Below are 14,417 nucleotides of genomic sequence, written 5' to 3' on the forward strand. Positions count from 1 at the left end.
GCCCGAGTCCTGACTCTACCTGGCCAATGGGTTTGCCAGAGGGGGTTTTGGGCGAGGTTTGTGACAATATTCTAGTCAATTATTTCCCTTGGGTTCTTCTCCTCAAAGTGAGTGGGAGATTTTGCAGAGATCTATTTAGATTTGTCTGGCCATAGAAAACAACATTTGTCATTTGCTAACTGCTGGGTATGTGTAGGAACTCGGGAATTTTTCAACTTTAAGAATGCAGAAAAAATGTAACTTTACTGAAGCATTTTCCCCGAAACATGAATGGATTAAAAAAATAAATCACACAAATTGCTGTTTTTTTAGAGTGTTCGCTCCATATTAATACCATTCATTCAGGGGTTTGCAGCAGCAGTTCATAGTTCAAAATTGTAGAATTTATGTATTTCATTGAATGCATGAACCTATAGGTATAGCTTATTCTAAAGCGCTTGGTAGTCACATTGTTTGATAATTGATTGAATATAAAACTGCCCTGTAGGTCCCACCTGAAAGTTTTTGAATCTTGAACTAGTAAAATATTTTAATACTTTCCAGATAATTGGCAAAGATGTTTCCATCGTGATCTAAAATACGACTTGCCTGCATTTGAAGAAGTATGTTGGTCTCCTGATATTGTATATCCCAGATCCTAGGAATTCATATGACAACAAGCAATTTTGGTCCTATTGCTAGGGCAATGAATGAGGTGGGCAACACTATATAATACATCATTTGAGATTGAGCGTGGGTATAATTAGTCATTTTCAGGGACTTTGGCTAAATGCCTAGTATACTCTGTCTTTATATTTGATACTAGCATGTTTTTACCTGTCACAGGTGTGACATCTATGTATAGTAGGTATATAAAAACACGCCGCTATTTGAATGCAACGTTGTGTCAAAATTTCAAAGCAATAAGTGAAGAACTTTCGGAGATTTAAGATTTTGAACAAAAAAAATTTACATTTTTATTTATATAGATTGGCACCACTTCAAAGACAAAGACCTTTTAGATGATAAGGCTAGCAACTATGGTGGTATCCCCGCTGTGTCCAGCTTAAAAACAGTTCTCTCACATAGCTCACCTACTCTGACTGATTAAACAAAGTGTGGTTGCATAGTCTGTTTCTGTAACACTCACCTGCTATCCACGGGGACGTCACTCAGCCTGTTCTGAACTCTTACGATCTCGAACCCTTCCCTGTAGTCTACTCGACTGGAGACTGGGCCTGAAACACAGGAGTGGTAGAGTTTAACTCCCTATTGTCTCTGTGTGCTTGAACCCCTTCTTCCCCGGGGTCCAACCCTTCCCTTTGATCCACAGCTCACCTTGTTTTCTTGGAAAGTGTGCTCTCCATCCTGCTTTCAGCGCAGGGGCGTGTTGATTGATGCAGGCTCGTTGCTGCCTAGTTACTTCACTGGCAAGAGTCCGAAAGGTAAGTATAATGAGTCTTTTGAACAGTTCTCTAACTTCGTTCCTTTCCTTTCTTAGATGATGGCCGGCGTCCGGGTATGGCGACGTGCTGCTGAGATGAGTAGCGCTGAAGGTGAGTGAGAACGCGATGTGCGATGCAACCGTTTCGTATTTGTATTGAACTGAGTTCTTTTTCTGTGTCTTTTAGGTGCCGCAAACGTTTTCAGCATGGATGCCGGTTATGAAGAAGAAATGCGGTGAGTAAGCGCGGTATGCAGCGCCTCTAGATGTTTCCATGCTAACCTGGAGTGTCTTTTCCCTCTTGCAGATGGATGAGAAGTTCCGGAGACAGAGTTCCCCCAGAGCGGCTGGGATTCAGGTAAGCGTTTGAAGCTCGTACAGTCTTTAAAAATAAGCGGAGATTTGCTGAATGCTTACTAATGCCTTTTTTCTGCTCTTTTCCCTTTTCGTTACTAATGCCTTTTTTCTGCTCTTTTCCCTTTTCCTTAGGAAGCGGCGTGCCAGGATGGGAATGACACCGCCGCAGATACCAGCAGAACAGAAGAAGCGATGAATGATGGGCAGAAGCGCCGCAAGGTAAGGCTGTTCCTAACGGTGTTCTTGTTCTTGCAGGAGCAGAGCGCAGAAGAAAGAAGCAGGCCTACTGGAGACCGATCCGAACACGGTGAGTGTCACGCTGCAGGTGCAGAAAACGCAAAGCATTTTTCTCAGCCTGGGTGTGGCTTAAAATAGTCTCTGGGTTCTGGGAACCGAAATATGTGGGGGCATCCATCTTGTCCCCATCAATGCACTACAAGTCCAATCCCCAATGTTATCCTATGGGAGTGAGTGAGTCTGGTGCCACAAGCGCCAAGTCTGACTCCAAGTGGATCTTTGGAGGGATGGAGAGGCCCTTGAGGGCCATGTAGGTGATCATGGCCTGGCTCCTGCCTGACATCTTGGAGGGCTGGGGACATGAGGGGCAGGAATCATGACAGCACTCCCCCCCCTCCCCTTCCAAGGCCCCTCTCAAGGTGGCTCTTCTGTCTGGTCCTGGTTTGTTTGGATGGTTTTGATGAAATCGACTAAGCAAGTGAGGTGCATGGATGTACTCACAAGGCTCCCATGTCCTGTCTTGTCGACCATACCCGTTCCAGTCTACTAAGTAGTATAATTTGGATCTGACGTACTTTGAATCCAGGATGTCCTTGACTTCGAATTCTGGCTCCCCGGCAACAACTACTGGCTGCGGTGGCGTTGCTACCCGGATCCCAGGTTGAACAGGTTTAAGGAGAGACACGTGGAACACAGGATGAATCGGCATGTTTCACGGCAAATCTAGTCTGACCGCCACAGGATTTATCACGGAGGTGATGGTGAATGGGCCAAGGTATCTTGGACGGAAAGTTTGGGTTCCTTTAATGGACACGTGTTTAGACGCCAGCCAGACTTTGTCTCCCACTTGGTAGTTTGGGGCCTTTGCTCGGTGTTGATCAGCAAACTTCTTTTGGTGATTCTCAGCTTGAAGTAGGTGTTCAGCTGCCCTTTTAAAGGTTTGAGAAATGGTTGTGTGCAAGCTTTTGACTGCTGGCATTTCCAGGGTTGTAGGAACGTCCAACTCAGAAGTACGTGGGTGCCTGACATAGATGGTATAAAAGGGTGTCTGCCCAGTGCGGTGTGTAGGGAATTATTATAAGCATATTCAGCTATCCTTAATAGGTCGAACCAGCTTCCTTCAGCTTGGTGTAACATGCAACACAGATACTGCTAGAGCGTCTGATTTGTCCTCTCAGTTTGACCATCCATTTGGGGATGGTGACTGGTGGATAGCCGGATGTCGATCTGGGCCATAGAGCATCATTTTCTCCAGAAGTTAGATACAAATTGAGTACCTCGGTCTGAGACCAAAACTGAAGGAAATCCATGGAGCCGTACAATGCCTTCAAGAAATACCTTTGCCAGAGTGGAAGCCTTTGGGAGCCACTTAAGAGGAATGAAATGTGCCATTTTTGAAAATGGGTCCACGACCGCAAGAATAGTGTTAAACCCTTAACTGGTTGGTAAGTCAGTAATAAAATTGAGGGACAACGTGTACCAGGGTGCTGGTGGGATTTCCAATGGTTGTAATAGCCCAGCCGGTTTCTGCTTGGATGGCTTGTTTTGAGCACATACTCCACAAGATAGGATGAATTGATTAATGTCTTTACGCCACGTGGGCCACCAATAATTACGTTGTACCTTGGCTAAGGTTTTAGCGATTCCGGGGTGGCCCTCGATCAAGGAATCATGATAACCGGACATTACTTGTTCTCGTAGTTCTTGGTTTGGTAAGAATAAACGATTCCTGAAGTAGGGCAACTGGTCTTTTATCATGTAATGGTCTCCTTGTGCACTCCACGCTTGTAATTGCTCCGGACTCATCAGGTTTTGGATTTCTTCATGTAATTCTTTCTGAGTTATGGTTGCTGTGATTCCTAGGAGCTTGTCACTTGGGATGATTGCTATTGGGTCAGGGGTCTGATACCCTTGCTCTTCCACGCCCATACGGGAAAGGGCATCGGCCTTCCTGTTTTTCACCCCTGGTCGAAATGTAATCACGTAGTCATATTCAGCCAAAAAAAGAGCCCAACGTAGTTGTCGTGAGGATTGGGCCTTTGCCGTTTTTAGGTACTGGAGGTTCCGGTGGTCAGTTATTACGGTGGTTGTGTGTCTGGCGCCCAAGAGGTAGTGCCACCATGCCTTAAAGGCTGACTTAATGGCCAGGAGTTCTTTGTCTGTGATAGCGTAATTGAGTTCAGGGGGTGTGAATTTACACGACCAGAAGGCAACAGGGTGTAACTGGCCCGTTTTGGTGTCCTTTTGTGAGAGGACGGCTGCCATAGCCATGCTTGAGGCATCCGTTTCCACAAGGTATGGGAGATCAGGGCGAGGGTGGCATAAAATTGGGGCAGATGGGAATCTTGCTTTGAGTTCCTGGAAAGCTTCCTTGGCTTCTGTTGTCCACTGGAATTTTTTGTTGCTTTTCCTTAGCAATGACGTGATGGGATGCACGATTTGCGAAAATCCTGGGATGAACCGGCGGTAGAAGTTTGTAAAACCCAGCATACTTTGAACCCCCTTGAATGAATTTGGGGATGGCCAGTTCAGAATAGCATCTACCTTGTGTACATCCATTCGGATTCCATTCGGGCTGAGAATAAAGCCCAGGAATTCCACCTCGGAGACGTGGAATGAGCACTTTTCGAGCTTGGCGTAGAGCTGGTGTTGACGGAGTTTCTCCAATACGGATCGGTCGTGTTTAACGTGGTCCTGCTTTGATGCGGAATATACTAGAATATCGTCGATGTACACTAGAGCACAGACATCAATCAATTCCCATAGGACATTGTTCATGAAGTATTGAAATGCTGCACGTGCGTTGCAAAGGCCAAAGGGCATTACTTGATATTCGTACAAGCCGTATTTGGTGCGAAAAGCGGTTTTCCATTTGTCCCCCTGTTTTACGCGAACAAGGTGATATGCCACCCTGAGGTCTAGTTTTGTGTAGATTTGGGCATCTTTGACTTGATCAAGCAATTCAGGGATCTGTGGCGGGGGTAGCGTTTTTTACGGTAATCTGGTTCAGTGCGCGATAGTCGATGCACGTTCTCAAGTCCCCCCTCCTTTTTCGGTACGAAGAATAGAGGACTGGCTGCTGGAGACTTCGAAGGACGGATGAACCTGTCTGCTAGGTATTCGTCACGATAGGCCTTCAGGTGCTGGTTTTCTGGTTCTGTGAGTGCGTAAATTCCCACAAGGGATTTGTGTGCCGGATATCAGGTCGATTTGGCAATCGTATGGTCTATGCGGTGGCAGGGTATTAGCCTGTTCTTTCTGAAAGACATCTTGAAAGTCCTGGTATTCACTTGGTAGGGTGCCGATTGCCACAGTCGCAAGCGTGGAGGTTCTGGTGTCTATTGGTTGTTTCTCTTGGCGATAACATGTGTGGGCGCAAGTCTCGGGAAAGGCCAATTCTTTTGCTCGCCAATCGATTAGAGGATTGTGAGCTACCAACCATGGCATTCCCAAAATCAACCAGAACTGTGGTGCCTTAATGAGGTCGAAAATGATAGATTCTTGGTGTCCATCCTGGCACAGAAGGGTTAAAGCTGCAGTGCATTGGGATACTGAACCAGAAGCTATTTCCGTGCCGTCGACAGTGGTAACAGTGTCGGTGGTTGCTTTAGGGCGTAACGGAAGCCCCATCTTTGCCGCAAGCTCCTGGTCGATGTAATTCCCAACGGCTCTACTGTCTATGTACGCTCTTACTGCGTGCATCCGAGATGGTTGTTGGTGATTGATCAAGACCACAGATAGTGCAAAATGGGAGGTCTGTAGTTCACTTTCTTCGCTCGACAAGTGGACCCCTACACTTGCCTGGCTGGGGAGTTTTCCGATTCCTTGATGGTATCTTCCTTGTTCGTGGCCCCTACCGTCCTCCTCAGTGGCTTCACAGGGCACTCTTTAAGGAAATTACCTGACCTTCCACAGTACAGACATAACTGCTGCTGTCTCCTTTTATCCCTTTCCGCTTTAGTCAAGGGGGATCTGACCCCCCCCGATTTGCATTGGTTCTCCTGAACCTTCCGTTGTGCGGGCAATATTGTCCTTTGAATGCACATACATAGGGCGAGGGTCCGGTCTGGTTCGATCTGCTCTTCGGTCCTGTAACCTATGACCCAGTTGAACAACAAGGTCATTGAATTCTGAGCAGTCTTTCGGGGGGTTCACTACATGTGCGATAACATCCTTGAGCTCCCCCCCCGCAACCCCCAATGAAATAACGCGGTTCTCTTCTCCACTGGCCATTCTGCTTCAACTACGAGTCTATTGAACGTGGCTATGTATGTTAATAGGTCTTGATTCCCTTGGCGTAGGGACAGAAGTTCGTTGTCTAATGCCTGCACATTAGTACGACGGGCGAACAGCTTTTCCATCTCCTGCTGAAAGCCCCTGAAGTCATGCAGCAAAGGATCGTCTTGGGCCACAAAGGGTACAGACCAGTCCGGGGCGCTACCACTCAGGTAGGATAGCATAAAAGCGACCCGTGATTGGTCATTCGGAAAGGCTCCTGGTCTACAAAGGAAGTGTAGGCGGCACTGGTTCATGAACGTTGCAAACCTCTTGGCATCCCCCGTAAATCATTTGGGCGGGGCCAAGGGAACTGCCCCAGGAAGGGTTATCTGAACGGGATTGGCTGATGGTGCTGACATCGAGGGCACGCTTCCCGGCAATGGTGCATGCCCTGCTTGTGACTGGAGAAGTGTATTGAACTGAGTTCTTCTTCTGTGTCTTTTAGGTGCCGCAACGTTTTCAGCGTGGATGCCGGTTATGAAGAAGAAATGCAGTGAGTAAGCGCGGTATGCGGCGCCTCTAGATGTTTCCACGCTAACCTGGAGTGTCTTTTCCCTCTTGCAGATGGATGAGCGGTTCCGGAGACAGAGTTCCCCCAGAGCGGCTGTGATTCAGGTAAGCGTTTGAAGCTCGTACAGACTTTAAAAATAAGGGAAAATTTGCTGAATGCTTACTAATGCCCTTTTTCTGTTCTTTTCATTAGGAAGCGGCGTGCCGGGATGGGAATGACACCGCCGAAGGTGCCAGCAGAACAGAAGAAGCGATGAATGATGGGCAGAAGCGCCGCAAGGCTGTTCCTAACGGTATTCTTGTTCTTGCAGGAGCTGAGCGCAGAAGAAAGATGCAGGCCTACTGGAAACCGATCCGAACACGGTGAGTGTCATGCTGCAGGTGCATAAAACACAAAGCATGTTTCTCAGCCTGGGCGTGGCTTAAATAGTCTCTGGGTATCCCAGGTGTCTCTGGCTGAACGACACTCAAAAGACTAGACTGCACATGCATTTCTGGGAACCGAAATATGTGGGGGCATCCATTTTGTCCCCATCAATGCACTACAAGTCCAATCCTCAATGTTATCCTATGGGAGTGAGTGAGTCTGGTGCCACAAGTGCCAAGTCTGACTCCAAGTGGGTCTTTGGAGGGATGGAGAGGCCGTTGAGGGCCATGTAGGTGATTGTGGCCTGCTCCAGCCTGACATCCTGGAGGGCTGGGGACATTAGGGGCAGGAATCATGACAGTTTCCTTGACTTGTGACTGCAGAAGTGATTTTTTTCAATATAACTCATTATTGGCATGCCCATTTTCTGCTTACAAAATGTGTTAAAATATAGCGAAATATTAAAGACACCAAATATTGTGACGGGATGGCCTGCCACAAATTACGACAATGCAGACTGGAAGAAGTTCCAAAGGTGTTTAAAAGTGTTGACTAGCTAACTCCCTGGGGCTTTTCTAGACTTTCCCTAACCTATCCTGCTTAGTATTGTATGCGTGTTTGTAGGGATGGTGCCTTCTTTTGCCGGATATCACGCTTTCTTCTTCCACACACGTTATTACTACACCCTTCACTACACTGGGCTTGTAAGATATTCTCCTCTCTCCGCTCTGCTGTCCCTCCGGTCTCTCACCCCGCCTTTGTACCTCTTCCCTTTCATCTTACTTCCCTTCTTACCACTGCTCTTACTATCAATCTGACCTCCAACTACCCCTCTACTAATAACTCACCTGTTCTACCTTACTCTCATATGATACCTCCTGGCTTCCTCCGCTACAACTACCGCCCCTCCTTTCTTACCACTACGCCTACCACTACTGTTCTTCCACTCCCTTTCCAAACTACCACCAATCTGCTACCACTATTACCTCTCGCCAGCACTACTACCTCTCTACTGTGCCTACCCTCTCTAAGACACTAACATTCACTACTACCAACTACCACCTCCTACTCCCACCACCACTCTTCTACTCCTACAGCTGCTACCACCTCCACTAACACTACTGCCCTGCTACTCCTGCCTTTACTCCTCACCCTCTCCACTCACACACAGATACTCAACAAACCCCCTCTCTCCAATAGCTTCCGCATTCCGGTTGCTCTCCCCTCCTCTGGTCTTCTCAGATATCCTCCACCAACTTCTGTCCTGACCCAACTAACCCACATTTAGTCGCTCACATACACTTACTTAAATATCCCATGCCCTCTCTTGATTAATTACATACCCTGCCAAATCACCTACCTGTTTCCAAGGGGGTGACTTGCTAAGGGCTGGGTAAGGCTTCATAGGAGCTGGCAAGCCCCGCCCCGTTCTTGCTGCATTCCTAACACAGAGCCTGTAATGGCTCCCAGGAGTTATGTATGCCTTCATGCCTCCCTGGGGTCTTTTAATAATGCAGGTCCCTGGTGGTTTAGTGGGGCTCATTTTCCCTGTGCAGGTCACTATGTGGTCTTTGTTTAATAATAGTAGCCGCCCTGGTGGGCTAGTGGACTCCATGTGGACCTGTGCTGTGGTGCTGCTCCGGTTGCATCAGGGTCCTCCCTGGCCCCGCCGCTGACCTCCTTTAGGTAAGGAGGGCTGAGAGGGGGCCAGTCCGCACTCTGGCACTAGTCAGTGTATTGGGGTAGGGCAGGCTCTCCCTCCACCCCCCACTTTGACATGGCCTGAAAGCATGCCCTGTCACAGTTTAGGAATATAACAAGTCCTTCAATGGGAATTGTTGATGTCCAGGGTGGGGAAGGAGGTGATCCAGCTGAGACAGGATTGGGAAGAGGAAGCTGGAGAACCTGTGGATGACGGGCTGTGGAGGAGGCACAGGGATACCACAAAAAAAGTGTCCAGGAACGTGAGATTGCAACAGATCCAGTTATATGTTACCCATAGAGCGTATATGACTCCTCAGAAGATAGCCTAGTTTAAGAATGCAGGAATACAAACACGTCCTAAATGTGGGGAGGTGAATGCGGAACTGGTGCATATTTCTGGGCATGCCCGGAAATAAGGAGATTTTGGAGGGAGGTAGCCCACCTCTTGGCAGTGAATGAGATAAGTCTAGAGGTGGAATCTATGTGGTCGTGCATGATAGGGGGTTCCCTAGGCCTCGTAGATTGAAACACATAAGCAAACTCAAAAGACTTGGCTTACATACTCGCTAAGTGCAGAATTGCCATGAGCCGGAAAGCAAGCAACAGAACGAAAGTAGAAGTCTGGTGGCAGGGTGCGGAAACGGTGATGTGGCGTGAAGCAGTAAATAGAGGGGGAGATGAAGAAGCGGAAACGTTGATAGCCTGGAGGCAACTAGTAGCCACACTGTCTGGGTCTGACCCAGACATGCCTGGAGGACGATGGTTCTTCTGGGGGAGAGGGAAGAGAGGTGCCCTCAGAAAGAGGGGTGGAAGGCGGTGATGAGGGCTAGGCTCGAGATGGGGAGGGGGGTAATGGGGGGGCAGACACATTACGAAATTGCTGGAAGGCATAATTGTTGTTCACTGTCTGGTTTCTTTTTTTCTTTTGTTTTTTGTTGTTGGAAATAATAAAATTGTTTAAAAAAATAAATAAACAAGCCCTTCAATGGGTAACAGACTGATTTTTTTTCTTGAAGGCTATTGTATCAAACAGGACTTTGATAGATAAATGAATACATAGCTTCTGCCATGGTTCCAGCATCAAATCAGCGCATTAGATATTATGCATGGGTTCCATTACAACTTTACATTTTTACAAGTCTGTGTTACATGGTCATCAAGGCTAGCCAACCTCCTGATGGCTAGGCTTCTTGCACATGAGTGGATGCTCTTCTTTTAGCTTCATATGTACAATTATTGGAAGCAATTACCTACAGGGTCTATAGCTGTTCATAATGTTGATATAGAATCTCAAATGCATTTGGGACCCAACTTTTCCCTCTGACCAAATGAAGATTCGATCAAATTGAGGCCCCAGTTTATAGCTACAGATCAGAGGACACTGAAAGCACATTGGCATGGCTGTTCTGAGGAAATGAAGCAGCCCCTAACCATAGAGACAGCCACATCTGGCGCGTGAGTCAACTTTACTTTCTCTACAGCCTGGACATTTCATTCGTTCAAAATCCACAATGAAAATAAAGGGATCTACCTTTGCAGAATAATCCCAGCCCTCCTCCAAATTATGTAGGGTAATCTTGACACACACATTTGAAAAACAGGTGATTTAAATAAAAGTTGGGTCCTTCAATATGTGATATTGCATCTGATTATTTGTTTGACACTGCTGTTAGTGTCAATTCAGTTTGCAGTGTGTGCAAGAACAAATGCTCTTCTTTGTTACTATGATACAAGATTACAATGTAGTCACTCTTTTGTTTTCTTTCCTTAGGCTACTATCCCTTTCAAGAAAAATGATCCTTTGTAATCCTCTTCTTATTGGTGTATTTTGTATTCTCCTGCAGATGAAAGTGGGCTTACTAAGATTTTCTGTGAAACAACTCATAAACTGGTTGATCTGGAGGCATTTCTAGTGGCTGCAAAAGACCATTCCCTGGCTTACATAGGGGTATGCACCCAGTTAGGACAGCTGCTAGAACATCTTACTGAAAAGGAAGTCAAAAGCCCTGGTAGGTCAATGATTATCATTTGTCTGAAATGTTTATTGAATTTTGCTGTTCCGTTAACAGTACATTTCACATGCATAATTGAGGCAATCCGTGCAGGTTCATCAACGTTATGTAATTATGATATAATTGGCTATTTATAACACGCTTAATACCCAGATGTTTCTATGCAGGACCTGGGGATCGAACCTGTGTTGCTCCACGTCGTCTTTGTTCCAAGGAGGGAGCGTTGCCTCTGAGCTATCCTCACAAGACAAGATTCCTCGTTAAGCACATTTTGTCCCTGCTCCCGTAACCTTTCATGTCTAGTTCACCTTGTGTTGCATCTATTGTCATTGCTTTTTGTTGACCGGGATCTGTTGGATCACATTGTCGAAAATACTTTCAGGTCTGTTCCATATTTGGTGGTTACTTATTTAATATTTATTTTTAATTTTTATAATGCACCCACTTGGGTGTCTCATCATAGTGCCTAGGGAAAACAAAACATCACTGATGTATGACATAGTTACAAGTATTAGGAAGCATGTAGTTACACGCCCAAGTAGTTTGCTTAGTTAGTCTGTATCTGAGACGTGAGCTGACAATGGGCTACGTATTGTGGCTGATGCTTTTACAAAGGCCCAATGGATTTCAGAAGTTAGGATGCTTGCAAGTTATTTATATTAGAACACACATTACATGTGAATGTAAGAACACGTCAGGTACACTTTCACAGTGCCAAGGCAGGCAAATTTGAGTTTATCAGGTAATGGCTAAATGAATGATAATCATAAACTCGAGTCTAAGGGCAGTGGACTTGTATAGGAGTCGTGGGGTGAGGGAAGAGTATTTGGTGAATGTACACCAGGGAGTGGATCCCTGCTTCTATCATTCCAATGCAACACTACTACTCCTTTCAATGCCTGTTCTGCAGGCTCTCTATCTCTCCTGGCCTCTCTCTCACTGTGGCCACTATCTACACAAGTGGGCTGACCTCTCCTCCTTGCCTCTACCTCTCAACTTCTCCACCTCTGAGACTTGAACATCCACCTGGATGCTACAAGCCCTTCTTCAGGACTCCTTCACAACCTCTGCGATTCTCACTCTTGCGCTCTCTCTCTCTCTCTCTATTCTTCCCTCTGGCCTGACTCGCGGTGGAGGGCACACCCTGGTTGTTCCGATCGACTCTGATCTCCCCTTCTCTAAACCTCTCACCACTCCTCTCTCTTAAAGTGATCACTTTTTCCTTTCTTCCCACCTTTCTCTTCCCTGCAGGTCAAGTCAACTCCAGCACTGCCACCTACCTTCTTGGTCATCTGACCCATGAAGGGTGTGTCAGTCGAGGCTTTCGCCGCTACTTTCTCTCCTTCTCCTGCATCTTTGGCTGACTCACACCCTGACACAGCCCCCTTTAACCTTCACCTCTCTATCTCTAACACTCTGGATGTCCTTGACCCTGTCATGAGGATCTGCTTGAAGCCCAAATCCAAGTGCAACTCTTGGTACGATTCTGACCTCGCCGCCCTTAAACGCAAGTGTAGGGCAGCAGAGAGGAAGTGGAGAGCATCATGCGCACCCCCTGATAAACTGTCTGGCCGCCTGCTCCAAAGGCAATACAGATTCTCTGTCCTCTCTAAGAAGAGAGCCTACATCCAAGCCTGCATCTCTACGACAGATGGTCAGGTTCCGAGCTGCAACATTGCAGAGCATCCAGCACGAACATGTTCTTCTAACCTAGGAAAGTTGCTCTAGAGCGTTCGAGTGCATGCAGAGGTTTCCAGGTCAACCCCTTCTTACCTCAGACTCAAACTGCTGCTTTTGTTTCTTCATTGAGTCCTTAATAGGATCTCCACCGTTAGTTGGTAACTTGCTGCTTATAAAAGACTAGAGACTTGAAGAAATCTACAGGAACTCTTCGTATTCTGCTGCTTGTCAAAGCTTTGAGCCCTCTCCGAACTGCCGTTTACTAGAGTTATGTTTTTGGACTTAAAAGACTTGCTCTGCGAAGAACCTCTCTCTAGAACCTTGAACCAGACTAGTGTTACTCCAACCCTTTTCCTTCCTTTGAGTGACTTTCGTGTATGTGTTTGCAGAGTAAATATGCTAAGAACCTCTAGTGCGGGTAATTACCGATCATACGATAGAACTGTCTTTTGCCATTCTAACGTTGCAACAAATATAACCGCAAACAAACACAAAAGTGAAAGTGACCTTTGAAGTATAATCTAAAGTATTCCGAGGTGTTCAAGTGTAAACGTATAAGGTATTTAAAGTGATTCTGGTGTAAATAAATATATCATTGTATATAAATTAAAAGTGTAAGTGCTTTGTTTTTTTTTTTAGTCAAAGATTTTATTGATTTTTGTCAGAATCTGCAGAAGCCTCCCCCTGTGTCTCCTCACCTGTGACCTCCGGTGTAAGGGTTAGGTTAGACTCTCTGTCCCTTCTTCTTTCCTTTCTGCGTACTTCTTCACCTTTTTCCGCCTTCTTCCCCTTCCTTCGTTCGTAGAGAAAAGGACGCTCTCCACCCGAGGCCACCTTGACAATGATTTGAGAATCGTCAGGCGGACCCAAGGGAGCTCGCCCCCAAATTCAGGGAAAAAGCCTGGTAAGGCGCAAAAAACCCTGAGCGGAATCAACATGCAGATGTAGATCTTGCTTCGGAAGAAAGGTCCAAATCCTTAACCGGAGTATGCAGTGGACCCAGGTCAGCTACGGCGTAATGGCGTACTAACTGTGACTCCTGGAAGAGGCACAATCCTGGGAGCTCGGAGTTCAATTGGTTCTGAAGGTAGGACAGCCACCTATGCAGGTAAGATATGGGGAGCTGGAGAGTGAAGGCTAACAAAAAAAAGGGGGACGATAGGAAAGTAAGAGAGAAAGAAAGACTGTACCAAAAGGCGAAGCCGGCAAGGTGCAAGAGTGGAGGAAGTAAAGAAAAGAAGAACAGAAGGGAAAATAAACCCCTGAAAGCACAGGAACTAAGGAGGAAGGAAGCGCTGACGTGCGAGGCAGGCAATCAGCGAGAGGGGAAAGAGAGAAGGAAGGCAAAACACGGTACGCGGAAGGACGCGACCGTAGAAAAAAAAGGAATTAGAGTAAATAGTCTTGGCCGTCACGGGGGAAGGCAAACATAGGCAAGAAAGAAGTACGGTAAGGTAAGAGGGCTGAGAGCGTAGGAAACGGAGAAAAAACCACACGGAGAGAGCACCGGGCGGTCCGACGCGGGCAGTTCGAAAGAGTTGCAGCACGTCTGGTAAGGGGGCGTGTCGGCCTATGTAAACAAAAGGCACATTGAACACTAGTATGCTTCTGCTGATTCCGCGGTGGCCTAATGAAGCCGCCATTTATTCCATACTTTCCACGGTTGAACCGTGACAGCATGCCCCCTCTTCAGCAAACTACCACCGGGTTTACCCGGGTGGAGGTGATGAAAGCGCCTGAGTAACCTGGGGGCGTGAATATGCCTCCTGGGTTCCCACGTGCGTTCCTCCACAGGATAACCTTTCCAATGCACTAAATATTGGAGGGTTCCATGCTTGTATCGGGAGTC

The 14,417-nt window shown here is 46.8% G+C and overlaps 1 protein-coding gene across 2 annotated transcripts in view; it reads left to right on the forward strand.

The window, feature by feature from the left end:
- The window catches only part of METTL25 (methyltransferase like 25), a 1,210,930-nt gene that overhangs the window by 264,813 nt on the left and 931,700 nt on the right, over window positions 1-14,417 (forward strand). For both annotated transcript variants that reach the window (XM_069629316.1, XM_069629315.1), the window contains exon 2: window positions 10,721-10,885. In XM_069629316.1, coding sequence (XP_069485417.1) covers window positions 10,721-10,885 — 165 coding nt within the window. The remainder of the gene's footprint in view (window positions 1-10,720; window positions 10,886-14,417) is intronic.

This window comes from Ambystoma mexicanum, chromosome 12 (assembly GCF_040938575.1).
Source record: "Ambystoma mexicanum isolate Mex_15411 chromosome 12, UKY_AmexF1_1, whole genome shotgun sequence".
Classification (NCBI taxonomy): domain Eukaryota; kingdom Metazoa; phylum Chordata; class Amphibia; order Caudata; family Ambystomatidae; genus Ambystoma; species Ambystoma mexicanum.